We start from the raw sequence: 15,338 nt of genomic DNA, 5'->3' as shown, positions 1-15,338 counted from the left end.
AAGGGCCACCCTGCTATGGGTCATTGAATTGATAAAAATAATAATCAATAAAAAATGATAATAACTATCTCTTTGATGATATTGATTACAAAAGTTGTTTTAGCATTTTTGGATCATTTTTGGTTGCTCCTTGAGCGCTGTCTGAAGCAGAGTGCGCTGCGCTGTGGAGCGCTGGGCGTGTTCGACAGCTTAACAGGCAATTGTGTCACAGGGCACATGTGGGCCGGCTCGCCAATTGCACTTTAACAAAATGCCCACTTCGCCGGACCCCATGTATTCTGCCTGCAGCTCTATTTATAATACATAATAATTAATAAATTATATAATATATTATATAATATATATATTTATTTCTAATAAATATACTTTGTAGAATTTTTTTTTGTAGTCTATGTGCTACTTCACGGGGGAAAAAGCAGCTGAGGTCACGTCATTTCCTGTCAACCTGCAGAGGCACCTCTTTTGCGGCAGTCCGCCATATTGTCTGCATCTATGTACTCTTGGCTATCAGACCCACCTCCCGGCCCACCTCAAGACCTCTAACCTCCCTTTTGCCTTCTCTCCCTCTCTTACTCTCTCTTCACCCCTCAGTCCTTCCCTTCCTTCCCCCGTGCTGCTCTTCCACTGCACACACACTAATTACAGGCAGGGATGTCGATTACAGAACTGAGCGGCAGTGGGGAGGGTTGGGGGGTAGTGGGAGGCAGGGGTGGAGGGCTCGGGGCAACAGGTCGTTAACGATGATGGATGCAACTCTATTTTCGCTAGGTTTTGTTCACCAGTGTTTCTTTTCGCTCTCCACTCCACGCTGTTCCCATGCCCACTCATCGCCGCCATCCATCACGGGGCTGGCAGTAACCAGCTCTAACCATCTCCAATCATCTCCAATCAACTCCAATTATCTCTCTCTGCCGGCCCTCATGCGTCAATGTTGGCCTTATCTTGGCGGGGCAGACGTGAGAGAGGGAGGCGGATAATCTCTGCCCTCTCAAAACAAGTGTGAGTGGATGGGCGGAAAACCATCCATCCCAAGGTGGAATGCTCTCTTATCGGAAAAACGCCTCTGACAGTCACTGAAGACTTCACAGGTAAACACCCCTCATTATCTTAATGTGAAATTTCAATCATTAATATTGACTCACAGAAATCGCTTAACGTGCTGGTCAACATTCTTCTATCAACATTTTTACACATTTTTGACAAGATGATTAAGAATTGCTGAGGCTTCCTCTTCCAAGATACCCTTTTGAATCTCCGTTTGGTGAGGGGAGGTTGCTCTAATTCTCCATTTGTAAAAAAAATGGATGAATTATGTGAGTCCGTAATCAACGCAGCAGTCCATGGTCCTTAAAGGGGACTTTTTATGCTCCTTTTCAACAAGTTAATATATGGTCTAAATGTGTATGTTTTTGAAGTTTTTTTATGAAAATATCACTGAGATAATGCATTCCAGTTACATGCTTCAAAACCAGTGTTCCAAAATGGGCTGTATTTGGTGGGTGGAGCCACCCTCATGAGGCCGCTAGTTCTGTGAGCCATTGGGGTTTGAGCACAAGTTCTGGGTTGTGTAAGCCAATGGAGTTTGAGCTTTACTCCGGATTCCATTGTAATTCTCTCCTTTCTCTCTGATTTCCCCTTATCAGTCCACCAAAATCAATTTCTGAACAAATTTGAGGTGAGAAATAAGCAATCCAGTTGCTGAATCTTCACTCATATTAGATCTACAAGACGTAATTTAAAAGTTGGTTCCGCTGTGGGATACAGTGGGGCTTGAGGCTTTTTTAGTTCATTCATTTCAATTTCAAATAAAAGAAAGTACATACGTCTACAGTTTTGTTAGGAGAAACGCGGAGCGGATTGCATGCAACAGCCCATAATACAGTCAACCTATCGTAGACACACACACACACACACACACACACACACACACATATGCACACAGAAAGAAACACACAGCAAATACTAACATTGTCTGCAGTTTTGTTACTGACATTTGTGCTGGTCTGTAGGCCAACACCAGAGCACTCTGCATGCTTAGCTCTTATCTCCGATGTTGGAGGGTCCGGTCACACTCCACCCGTGGTGGATGGAGGAGATGGAGGGTGATTCTAATTCTACCGAGGCCCAACTTGACGTAGGAAGGTGCTTCAAATCTGAACGACTTATTTTACCACCTGATGTTTTCTGAAATAGACAGCTCACAAAACCGGACTGGGTTGTCTTAGCTCACAGCTCAGCAGAGACCCAAATGTAAGCACTGAAAAAGAAAGTTTTTCATTATAGGTCCCCTTCAAACTTCAGTTTAGTCTGCTGGTCTTAAGATCTGTCGGGGTGACCTCAGCACAGGACCTTTGTTCTACAAGTCCCTCCCTAAACACTAATTTCAGAAGGAGTAAAAAGAGGGAGAGAGAGAGGGGGGTGGATGGTTGCAAATGAGATGAAGAGTGAAGAGGAGGTGGAGATAGGGACAGGGGGAAGGGGGGAAAAGGCCAATTAATCCCCGGTGCCCGGGAGGAGGAGAAGCCATCTGGGTTAGCGCTTCACCTGAGGGCGGCAGGTTTTCCCATTAACCTCTCAGGTTCTGACCATTAAAGACAGCGCCTAACAAACCCCTGCGAGCACTTAGAACAAGTGTAAAGACGCACACACATACACACACTTATAGTAGACTCTTTCTCCATCCCTTGGTCAGACAAACACACACACAAAGGCCAAAGTCTTCCTTGGGGAGCAAGGAACCTTTTAAGTCCATTAAAATGTGCTGGCGAGGGCAGAATGTGGCTGTAACCAAACCACATCAGTCTAGAATCAGAACCCACGAGCGACCCAGACATACCAGTTAGGTACCATGTTAGGAAAGCATTCCTCATCTTTCACTTCCATGTCTAGTTTCACACCTGAAAATTGCTTGAAACCAAGAATGTAAGATACACTCAATTTGCACTGGGGGCAAAGCGACATTTTTCTATTCAGCTACGGTGCGGAGATTGATCGCACATTTGTTAAAAAGCTCAAAACGTGTGTAACTGCTACACCTGAAGAACTCGACCACAAGGTCTATTTTGGTTCCGTTCATCCAGTCAAGGACAGCGGGCGAGTGAATATATGCAAACACATAGCAAATCCATTAAGCAGCGTGCAACAAAGTCCTTTTCCCTCCACAACGTGTATGGAAAGTAGGTTCCAGATAATCAGCGTGAAGTTAAATGACATGAGTCGGAGGGTGCTCTGGCTGCCCGGGAGAGCCCGGAGCTCCAGGTCGGCTAGTTGAAGTTGTTGCATTTTTAAGGCCGCCCCTCTGGAACAGTCTGGAACAGCCACGGTCTGCTTTGTCTGTTCTGGCTACACGGGACTTTGCCTTTTAAAAGCTCAAGGCACTATACAGTGTATAAGACAAAAAGTATATTACAGTCTTAATCCATAAGATTGTGTTGGGTAGATTAAACTACAAGTCCCAGAATTCCAGGTTTGCCCACATCTTGGGTCACAGATGGTCACTCTCTTTTCTCCAATGTTCGCCTTCTTCTGATCAATTTGTTTTGTTTCTTCTTGGCCACTTGTGGTGGTGGGGGATATTTTTTCGGGCTGCTCTTTGTCAACGTTCATCCATTTAGACAACTAGCTACGTTGCTTTATCAAATTCCTCGCTGCTGACTTTCACTTCTTACACATGCCTGATCCGTGGATTCTTGCCAGGAAAGGAGAGAGAGAAGGAGAGATGTTTCTATGAAAAGGAGGAGGGATTACAGATAAATCTTTTGGGCAGGGCTGCCCCTGAGCATACTGTAGGCTGTATTGGCGGTCGCCTAGGGCGCCAATCACCCATGGGGGCGCATTGCCAAGAAGGGGAAAAATATATGGGTTTTTTTAGAATACAAAATATGAAGATGTAGGGCACCCCCAGATGTAAATTTTTATGTTTTAAGAAAAAATTAATTTTTGGCTGCCCCAAATTGAATAACAAACAAGATAAAGAATGTAAAGGTGGTGCTCAAAGGCTGAGGGAAAAAGGGGCTAAAGGCAGGCAGACACGTGATTACCGATAGTTTGGCTCCACCAGCACCAGTGGAGACGACATCTGATCGATGATGTGTGAGGGAGTGAGTGGGTGGGTCTGGAAATTATTGCATCAATGGTCTATTCAAATTTAATCACAGATGATTTAAAATAAAATCACAAATCCATGGCGTGTAAAGCCACTAGGCTGGTATGTTATATGCACACTAAAATACCTTTGTTTTACTCAAGGGCTCAGGTGGGAGGATTATTTTGCTTGAGTAAAGCTTGATTTGTTTTTAAAATGTATTGTCCCTGAAACTCAGATCTTGGGGTTGAGTTGGGTTGAGGTGAGGTGGCAGTGTCGGAGGACAGGTTAGGTGGAGTTTGGGTGGTTGTGTATGCAGTGTGTGTGTAATTTTGTGGTGTGTGCATGCTGAGGGGCCTAAGGGGACCACCTTCTACAGATCTCGGCTGGGGCTCCAAAAAGTCTAGGGCCAGCCCTGCTTTTGGGGGTGGTGGGACAACAAAGTTGAAGTATTCCACATGGATAGCGGGAAATGGAAATGGTTTTTCAGTGTCGCACTGATTTATCATTCCCACATGCTATTAAGGACTGGAAAACTGGGAGCCAGCGACAGTGGCAGGAAAAGAGCAAGAAATTCTTTTTAAACCTTGTTATGGACGGAAATAAAACTTTAGTGTTACTCTGGGATAGCCGCAACGCACAGGGTGTGTGTGCGTGCATGTGCCTGAGTGTCTGTGGGTGTGTAGCAGTATGGGGTCCGCTTTAACAACTGGAAACCAAATGAAGAGCGCAGTGACACTTTCTCTGGCGGACGGCACTTTGGGAACCACTCCGGTGACATAAAATGTCCTCGTTAAGCAACGGCAGACATCCTTTAACCTGAAACACAGCCTAGAGTCTAGCATTCCCCGGGGTCAGATTTGCAGGTTCCTCGGTCACATCCGCCGTCGGTTGCTAGTGGATTTAGGCACAAACAGACGGACCGCTACGGAGGATCGACACAACATCCCTCAAAAAACAGGCCCGGGAGTCAAATTCAAAGTCTTATATTCTCCAACAGGTCAAAACACACATGGAGTATCACAGGGAGAAACACATGCTTACTGTACCTGGTTTAACGAGGCAGATGGGTCATAAAATCCCTACAAGTGCAATAACGCCCTAATACCCTTTTAACTGCAAGAACACCAAAGCAAAGCCAACCAAGGAGCTTTATACATAGTCATCACCAACGGATATGCAAAACTGTGTTGAAAAGACTCTGTGTAGATCAGAGCGGCATGGGGAGCTTTGGAGTTTCCGCCATCAAGAACACAGTCACACGATAGATCAAGCGATGCACAGAGTATGATGATACACAAATTAATAAAATACATGTGTCCTATAAAGAAATGTTTAAACAAAGTACTTACAATCGGGACAACCCAGGGTTCTTCTGAAACAACAACTCAGGAAGCTGCTGCAGCTGATTACGGTTCAGACGCCTGCGGCCAGAGAAACACAGAATCAAACAGTGAGTGTGGAGCTTGTGTGTGTGTGTGTGTGTGTGTGTGTGTGTGTGTGTGTGTGTGTGTGTGTGTGTGTGTGTGTGTGTGTGTGTGTGTGTGTGTGTGTGTGTGTGTGTGTGTGTGTGTGTGTGTGTGTTTGTGTGTGAGTGAGTGTGAGTGTGCGAATAACATCTCGTTTTAGCTACAAGCTATTGTATTTCATGGCTGCGCTGAATGTCACATAAATATCCGACCGAAAGTTCAGGGAAATTAAACTGCTAGTCGCAGACAGTGCAGTAAATTATCTCAGCACGGATAAATTACAGCACTGAGCCCTGTGGAATTCAGTGTTCTGTCGAAAGGCGGCAAAAGGGAAGAGAATCGGTGTAAGCAGGTGAATTAGCTCTGTCCCCGATCCAACCACCATACGGAGGAGCGTATCTGTTGGCCACAACACTACAATGTGTTTGTTAATGCTGCTAAGATGACGGGATGAGCGCGTTAAAGCCCCGAATGCCCGTGATGAGGCGGCGGTTGGCACCAGACCCCCCCCCCCCCCCCGTGTCGGACGGCGAACATCCCATAATGACAAGCTTTGTGGAAATACACAGTCTAAGCCAACGAGGACCAGACTGCCGCTGATCTGCTGGAAACCACAGCGCTCCATCGGAGGTGTACAGCGTATGGCTGCGGAGGAGTGGGGGGCTCGAAAGGAGGGGGCCCGCGGGCCGCCCGGCCCTCAGACACATTCAAACAGATGTTGGGCGGCTTGCCACGCGCTAGATACACAAACAGGAGAGAGTCGCACCAGCCGAGGTGTGGAGATTTAGAACCTTAATGGGCAATAATGGCCTGGGTCTGTTGTGCTCGTGCTGGCTGCTACCTGCTGGGCGGGTTAGTGGGTTTTACACATTAGAGATGTGAACCGCATCCTTCCCACGTCGGTCTGGCTCACGGAAAACGTCTGGCCAACGTGTCGGCAATCAAAGCACGGATCGGGGAAGAAAGACGAACGGCTCATTCTGTAGAGTAAACTGACTGTGGGTTCCAGTTCGCGGAAAGTCTTTTTTTTTTTTTATAAGTCAACCACTTTGTATGCACTGTCTGCCATCAAGTCATCTGCTGTGCAAGCTTCTATGTGGGCTGGTGCTATTGATTTGCTAATGATTGGGCTGAGGTGTGGTCTGTTTGTGTTTTCGCAGCCTGTTTGCAAGCAGCTCAGCAGTCCTGCCGCTGTCCAGATGAGCCACACGGCCCACTGAGTGGCTCTCACTCTACCCACAATACCTGTGGTCAATTCCTCTCCTGTGAGTCTCGTTAATCCCAATGTGCCGGTGTTGTTTCCTCTTTGGTCTACTCACAGTCTCTCCAGCTCCTTCATGTCATCAAAGGCCCCGCGCTCGATCGCGCTGATCTGGTTCTCCATCAGCTGCCTGTGGAGAGGACGGTGAGAGAGAGAGAGAGAGAGAGAGAGAGAGAGAGAGAGAGAGAGAGAGAGGGAGATTTAAAGACTTGGTGAAGCTCTGCAGCTTTGACTTTTTATGGGCATGTGGAAGGTTCCCCGTGCTTGGAACAAAATGTAGAGACTGTGGTCATTTAGGCAGAAAGTCTCCCTGCAGCCTGGTAGGTCATGGTGGGTGCACTAGATTCATCACATCACACACACATATGGTGCGCGCACACACACACGCACACACGCACGCACGCACGCACGCACGCACGCACACACACACACACACACACACACACACCTATGGACAGAGCAAACCACATCTTCGTACAGTGCTGAAAGACAGTTTGGGGAGGACGTGGGCGTGTAACATGCCACGTGCGTTTTTTTCTTTATGTTGTGCACAAAAAAACAAAAAAGATAAGAGACAAAGACTCTTGTGGAAGCATGTATCTTGTTTTGTTCCTGGAATTGAATGGTCTAGGTTTTGAATTCAGTTATCGAGCATTTAAGTTATCAAGCAAAAGACGCCGTAATCAAATAAAATTGTAAATTAGTCATCTGTAATGGATTACACTTGCAGTAGCAACAGACCCTATATATACAGTTTATACTGTATATATATATATATATACTTACATATACATACTGTATATATATACACACACACAAAGAGGGCACTGCTGTGGTCTTGGGGGAACTGTGTGGAATCCTGGCCCAGGCGGGCAGGAATAGCGGCCAGGAAAGAGTTTTCCGAGGCGGCTGATGGAATGTGTGTCTGTAACCTGGTGTGGTCCACTCAGAGGTGTGTGTGTGGAGGGTGGAGGAGGCAATACCCAAGGTAGACAGGAGGTCACTACATGTGGAGGGGGAGGGGGGCTGCTTCTGTGTGCGTGTGTGTGTGTATGTGTGTGTGTGTGTGTGTGTGTGCGTGCATAGGAGCAACAATGTATAGTACCATTGCCACACACACTCAAATAGATTACCACAACATTAGCTGTACATCTGGCTCTCTCTCTCTCTCTCTCTCTCTCTCTCTCTCGCTCTCTCATTCACACACACACACACACACACACACACACACACACACACACACACACACACACACACACACACACACACACACACACACACACACACACACACACACACACACACACACACAGAGACAAATACACACACACATACACACACACACAAACCTTTTCTTTCCTGAGCTACACTGCCAAAGCCAACTCATAAAAAGAACCCTGGATGGTTTTGGACGAGTTGCACCAGCACAAGGTCAGGAAGGAGAGAGAGAAGTGGCTTTGCAACAAGAGCGTTCCTTCATTAAGTCTATACAACTGTTTTTTCTGTGTTGGAGGAAACCTCTGCAAGACCAGGCCCGGGTTTCCTCCACATCGAATATAAATGCTAATCACTGTTCGCACTCCATAAACAGAGGCAGAAGGTGCAATTCACCTCCGATCCCTGTCTCATGAATTTAGATGGAGGGTGGCATCAGAGGGACGGAGCTTTTCTTTTTTCTCATAAAAATGGAGAAAACTTTTTGATTCTAACTTTCCCTGGTGTCTATCTCGTTCCATTGACTTTTTATTTTTATAGTAGTTTCAGCGCCGCATCCTTGCACAATCAGACACAGGTACAGATCAGATGCAAAAGCTTGCATGCACACACACGCGCACGCACGCACACACACACACACACACACACGCACACACACACACACACACACAAATCAGCCTGGCTCTAAAAGGCTACCTCCAGCGAATTTGACGTATTAGTAATAATAATAGTAAACATAGCCGCAGGTAGCAATTACACGGGTCCAGTTTAGTCGTGTTATGTATGATTACAGTTTTTGCATGAAAATACGATTTCTGGTGCTTGAGAGGGCAAATATTTAAACCGACAGCTCAGGCATAGAAGTGGCATCGAAATCTGCATTGCGATTTGGTCCAGTAGATACCGATTGTATAGGAACTGGTACCATAGTGGTACTGGGTTATCGGTACCCAACCCTAGTTCCGACTCACTTACAGTAGATCATTAAATGTTCCCCTTCTGTCGTTCAGTTTGAATATCCCTCAGTAACGGTGTTTTAACAATTGCAGCCATTCCTGGATCATGTACTGCGGACACAAAAGAAAGGGTCGGTTCCTCCAATGGTTCTGAGAACTTCTTGTTGTGCCAAAACGTCTTCTTTGACCGATTATAGTTTTCAGGGTTTTGTAAAACGCAGCACTTGTTACGGTTTTCCGAGTTTCCATTAAACGCATTCGGGTCCTGGCGGCTGCGCCTGGTGCAGGGAGTTTTTTTGCGTTCTGCGACCTGGCGAGGCTGCGGGGAGCGCAGTGGAGGGCCCACATGGAGGGCTGTCTGCACGTGGAGGGTGGAGAGGGCTGACATCCAGGTGCCCTGTGCCGAGCGCACACAACTACATGGATGGGTACTCAGGGCTTGCGGCTGGACGGGGCGTCTCGCCGGTTGCGGTGGGGCGGGCCTCGCCCTTGCGCGGGGCGTCAGTGGGCGTGGGGGCCTGGCACGTTTCTATGTTTATGTTTTTCCATGTACTTTTGTTGTTTGGTTCTGATTCTCCCCCTCTTGGAGTAGTGATTTGTTGTTTAAAGGCCAAAACATTGTAAGATCATTCTCCAAAGAAGGGGATTGGTGGCGGTCTTATGCAACAAAAAGCTGTGCTCATGTCATCCCACAGGCCGTCCACAGGACAGAGTTATTGCAAGCCAGGAGCCCGCGGAGCAACACCCACGCACAGCTCTGAGGAGCATAAACCAGTCCAAGAGAGCGGACAGGTGACCATTTGGTGCCGTGTCCGGCAATGGTGACGTATTGACGGAAGCATGACCGTTTGATGCCATGTGTGGCAACAATGACGGCGTGACGTAATTCTATGATTATTTATAGTTTTCCAGGTCCTAGTTTTCTGATGCATTCCAAGTCCATGAAACGCATCATAGACTCCTACAGTTTGTATGTTACGACTTCCTCGAATACAGCGAAGTCAGGAGGGACCCAACGGACAGAATAACATAATTTGCAAAAAGAGCAAAAGAGATAAAATATCAATGGAAAACCCTGTCGACGTCAAGCAGGTAAGACGGTACAGAGACACCTACACATGCGCAGTGTGTAACCACTATGGAACGATGGTGTGTACATCACACACCTCTCACGATGCTAAAGGACATTCGGTGCGATATCACCTCCACATATATAAGGGATGATGATGATGTGATGTGATGATGTCGGATAAGCGTTCGACTCCACAAACTCATCTCTTTCCACCACCCGACTGAAAGTTTTAGAACCTTGTTCAGCTACTTCCGGTCAAATTTTATCGTTTTTTCAATAATTCCTACTCCAAATGTAGATCGATATGGATGAAGCTTGAACCACGAGATGTCTGAGGCATCCTGGTTCTAATGAGACGTTATAAAACTTTTATGAATACAATAATTTTAATAATAAAAATCTGAACAATAACAATAGGGTTCCCAATAAAAGATCAAATTTGTAGTTTACTGCCTCCACCCTCAAAGCTTACACCAAAGACTAAACACTGCACCCTGAACCACCCAATTAAATGTACCTCACTTATTGACAAACGCCATGGTAACCGGTAGTTAACAAAGCACATTGTCACCAACACTAGACTTCTACCTAGTATCAATAATTGAGATTAAAAATAAAGGTTATTTACTCAAACAGAATTTCTGAGGTAGAGGCTTTTGTAAATATAAGTAGATGTCTCTGAAATGTTTTTTATTTCGTGGTGAGGCTGTTGAACTTATTGGAACAAGTTATTTGTCAAAAATGTACGTTGACGACTGCAAATTCAATGTATTTCAGCAGGAAGTTTCATGGCAACAAAACATGAAGCTATTTTTTTTTTAAACACTTGAGGTGGCATTTACATGCACCCTCCCTGTTGGTCACCAGGGGTCAACGGGCATCAGAGGTCAACCCACTGTTAGTCTTCATGACTGTAACCCATGGGGGTCATACCCTCCACCAAGACACGCACACACACACACAAACATACACACACACACACATACACACACACACACACACACACACACACACACACACACATACACACACACACACACACACACACACACACACACACACACACACACACACACAGACACACACCGTGGTAGACATAAATAAAGAATAAATTATTATTTTACCACTGTGTGTGTGTGTGTGTGTGTGTGTGTGTGTGTGTGTGTGTGTGTGTGTGTGTGTGTGTGTGTGTGTGTGTGTGTGTGTGTGTGTGTGTGTGTGTGTGTGTGTGTGTGTGTGTGTGTGTGTGTGTGTGTGTGTGTGTGTGTGTGTGTGTGTGTGTGTGTAGGCTGGGGGTTTTCTCCACGAGGAGCTGTTTCCTCGTGCTCCCTGGTGACAAGCTGGTGACACAAAGGTATCTAACCTCCACGAGAGGGGAGAAAGAAAAAAAGGATGAAAAAGGTGGAGAAAAAAGGTGGAAGGAAAAAACTGAATTGAGTTAGTTCTATGTCTATAATAGCAGTCAGACAACAGGAATTCTATCCGTTACATTGGAATCGCCTAAAGAGCTATTCACTCACAAGTGCGTGCACGCATACACACACACACACACACACACACACACACACACACACACACACACACACGTCTATTTAACGTTTAACAACCACTTTAACACAAATACCTGGAATAAGTGTTGTGTAATTTTATCGTGGAGCACAGTGTGGTGAGGGTCTTTTTAGGACCAATGCTCGTGTATACACAAAGTGTGTGTGTGTGAGTGTGTGTGTGTGTGTGTGTGTGTGTGTGTGTGTGTGTGCGTGCATGACTGTGACTGTGTGTGTTGATTATAAAAGTTGACAGGAAAGCGCCTACTTTAATAGATACAATATTGTGAGAGTGAAGTCCATTATATCACTTGGCGTGGTCACTTCACTGTGTGTATGTTAATTTGAGTGTCTCCAATTATCTTTTCAATAACACACACTGCTTTGTGGAATAAGTGCTCACTCTCACACACACACACACACACACACACACACACACACACACACACACACACACTCACAACGCACGGGCTACTGGGTTAGGGTTACTGACACAGACAGACCAATAACACACACACACACACACACATAGAGACACATTACCTCACATGATGTTTAGTTACATAAACAGGCTCATAAAAATAAAAGGCAATTACTTACAGAACCCGGAGGTACTTCAGGCCAGCGAAGTCGCTCTTGGTAATACGTGTCAGATTATTCCCATTCAGCTCCCTGAAAAGACACAGACACACACACACACACACACACACACACACACACACACACACACACACACACACACACACACACACACACACACACAAATAATTAATTTCCTTACTCCCTCCGGGCCTGCACAGCCCCATGAGTAACACAGCAATCAGTTGTACAAAGGCAACTTTGTGTATCGATATCTGAGTCACAATTTTAGCCCAAACTGACAGACACAACCACACACGGTGCATAATGAGCGCGCCGCACACCCACAACATGCCTTGGGCGGCGGGCCAAGGCATCCCATTAGCTGGTGTGATGTGTGTTAGGAATGTCATGCTCTGAGCTCTGGCGGGCGGGCGGTTTCATGAAATGCAGATTGTTCCAGGTTTGTGTTTTTTTGCATGCCTAGCTCCCTAAATATAGTTCCAGGGACAAGCTAAAATAGAGCTCTGAAATGAAACAGTACCCATTGTTCTCAACAAGAAATAAGAAAAGGATAGAAATAGAAAAGCAGTAGTCTGTTTGTTAAGCCCGTCTATGGGGGGATTAGCAGAGGGGCCCAGTAGGTGAGGTTCAAGCAGGGCCAAAGGTCAAGAGAGCTAAGTGCTGTGGATATAATGGGAGCACTCCCCGCTGGGAGCCGGCCATCACCAGAAATAGACGGGGAGAGAAAGAGAGATAGAGAGCGAGAGAGAGAGAGAGCGAGAGAAGGATAGATAGAGAGGGAAGGATTGGAACCAGCCGTGGAGGTTCGCATGCAGATCCCAGTGACATGCAGATCCCAGGATCCAGGAGAAAAGCCACGATAGAAATCATAGAGCACAGAGCTGCGTCTCATGCTTCTGCCTCTTCTCAGCCTCTCCCACCTCCAAATCCAAAACCCAAAACTCAGACCTTTTGCCAAAAGCACTGGACGCCCCCTCTCCTCTCCACTCCTACTCTAATGACCACTCCAGGGATTGTAGTGCTATGCAGCATGTGAGAGAGCGGTCATTACAGACAGATGGTGTGTGTGTGTGTGTGTGTGTGTGTGTGTGTGTGTGTGTGTGTGTGTGTGTGTGTGTGTGTGTGTGTGTGTGTGTACACAGGTGCATCGGCTGGCTGAATGACCAGCTACGGGAAATAAATAATGGAGTGTAGTCATTAGCCCGGGGTCTGATATGCACATGTGCTCCTCATTACAGGTGCTCATGCAGATGCAGATACACACACACACACACACACACACACACACACACACACACACACACACACACACACACACACACACACATGCACACACAAACTGAAGAGCACACCACTTCCCATATTTGTCTTTGTCTTCAAGGTGGCCATCTTAGGGACGGCCTGAGACATGAGAAGCAAGGGAGCAACAGAGAAACAAAGAAATAAAACTAAAGTTAACTGCATACTACCAGCGTTAGAAAGTCGGCCTTGGGTCATCCCTCCTTACAAGATATTAGAAGGTTTCTTTCTGTACTATAGAGCTGTTCCCACAATACAACATTAGCCTATATTAGCCAGGGCTAACATGGGCCGCAGAGGTCTGTGCCTAAAGAAGGAGAGAAAGTTAAGCCATCGCACTCATCGATCGTTGTGCACCGACCACACCTCAAGGAGCCTGACCCCATCTGAGAACCTGGCCCAGGGAAGCTCATCATCTCTGAGGGAACATGCCCAAACAACCACGCTGCCTTTCAAATGGGCCCTCTGGGGCACCGGTCAAGACAAAGCAGCTGGGATTCATATTATGTTCTGAGGTAAAGAAAAACGTTTCTCTGCCCCGTACACGTGTGTGTGCCCTGGACAGTAACACCCTTGTGAAGTGGTCAGTGAAGTTTGATGTTCAGCGCTCTCAGGCTGAAGGAAGCTCGCCGAACCTTCAGCTGATGTCAGGCATATTGCATTACGCAGCGCTGGATGTGTCTGTTGGCTGGGTGGACAGTTGACGGTGCCCCACGTGACTCCACGGGCAGGCTGAACAAGGATTTCACCAAAGTCGGACTGGCTGTCGGGAGCGCCGGGACAAATGCCCGTATGCCGGTCACTCTGTGGGCCGCCGGATCAGCCCATTATACCAAAACAAGAGCGAGAGACATCAGAGAGATCTGCGTCGCCGGCCCACTTTGATTATGCACCAGCCCTCATAACCAAAGTGGGCCGGTGACACACATCTCTCAGCCCACCCCCCCGCCCTGACCCCAAATCCCAACAAACAACGGGAGCACATGAACAGGTGGATTCATGACTAAGTTGGTCAAAATGGACAAAAATCTGAGCAAAAAGAGGAAATGTGCCGCTGAAGCAGCTAGAGATAAAATAAATGAAGTCACTTCACTTTTGACGTCTGTTGCAGTCAAAGTCCAACAAACGATACAATGGCAAAGTAGCGATAGCCTCTTGCATCCACAGATGGTCTCCAGGGCAGAAAGAGCACGAAGACCTCGGCATTATGATCCCCAAGAACAATGAGTTATGCGCTTCAAGATCAACCGGGTGTCCAGTTCTTAGAGCGAGGAGCTCCACAATGACCGCCTCGGCCCGGCACACGGCGGGGATTCCCATGGCTGCCACACTTCCCTCACTGAGCTGGATGGATTTATGACATCACTGTCTGGTCCTCCTTCATGTGCTGTCCTGGGCCCAGCAGCTGCCTGGGAGTGCTTCCTGCCGCAGCCTCCCCGGGGCAGGGGCTCGTTCGTTACGCTCGGCGTCTCAGCAGCTCTATAACTCAAACGGGGCTCGGAACGCCGCTGCAATGCTGAGAAACTCATTATGTTTATTTCTGCCAGCTGTCGGGCGTCCCCGGACTGAGGTTGGGGGGGGGGGGGTCTGCTTCAAATTGAGCAATATTACGTGAAATGGAACCCGAAGGTGGCGGGGTAAGATGCAAACAAGGCGGCTCGACGAGGGTCAAGACACACACACACACACACACACACACACAGACACACACACACACACACACACACACACACACACACACACACGCATTCATACACCAACAAATACCCAAATGTGCTCCATCTTTCCCCCTCTGTCTCTTACGCAGACATACACAAAGCGCATACATCAAG

The 15,338-nt window shown here is 47.0% G+C and overlaps 1 protein-coding gene across 1 annotated transcript in view; it reads right to left on the bottom strand.

Moving 5' to 3' along the window:
* slit1a (slit homolog 1a) overlaps positions 1–15,338 on the bottom strand; it is a gene marked incomplete at its 5' end in the record, with an annotated part of 102,687 nt that overhangs the window by 79,649 nt on the left and 7,700 nt on the right. Inside the window, 3 exons of the mRNA XM_080017226.1 lie at positions 5,437–5,508; positions 6,873–6,944; positions 12,205–12,276. Of these exons, the coding sequence (XP_079873352.1) occupies positions 5,437–5,508; positions 6,873–6,944; positions 12,205–12,276 (216 nt within the window). The remainder of the gene's footprint in view (positions 1–5,436; positions 5,509–6,872; positions 6,945–12,204; positions 12,277–15,338) is intronic.

Source organism: Zeus faber (assembly GCF_960531495.2).
Source record: "Zeus faber genome assembly, chromosome: 16".
NCBI classification, from domain to species: Eukaryota; Metazoa; Chordata; class Actinopteri; order Zeiformes; family Zeidae; genus Zeus; species Zeus faber.
This window is presented reverse-complemented; position numbering and strand designations above follow the sequence as displayed.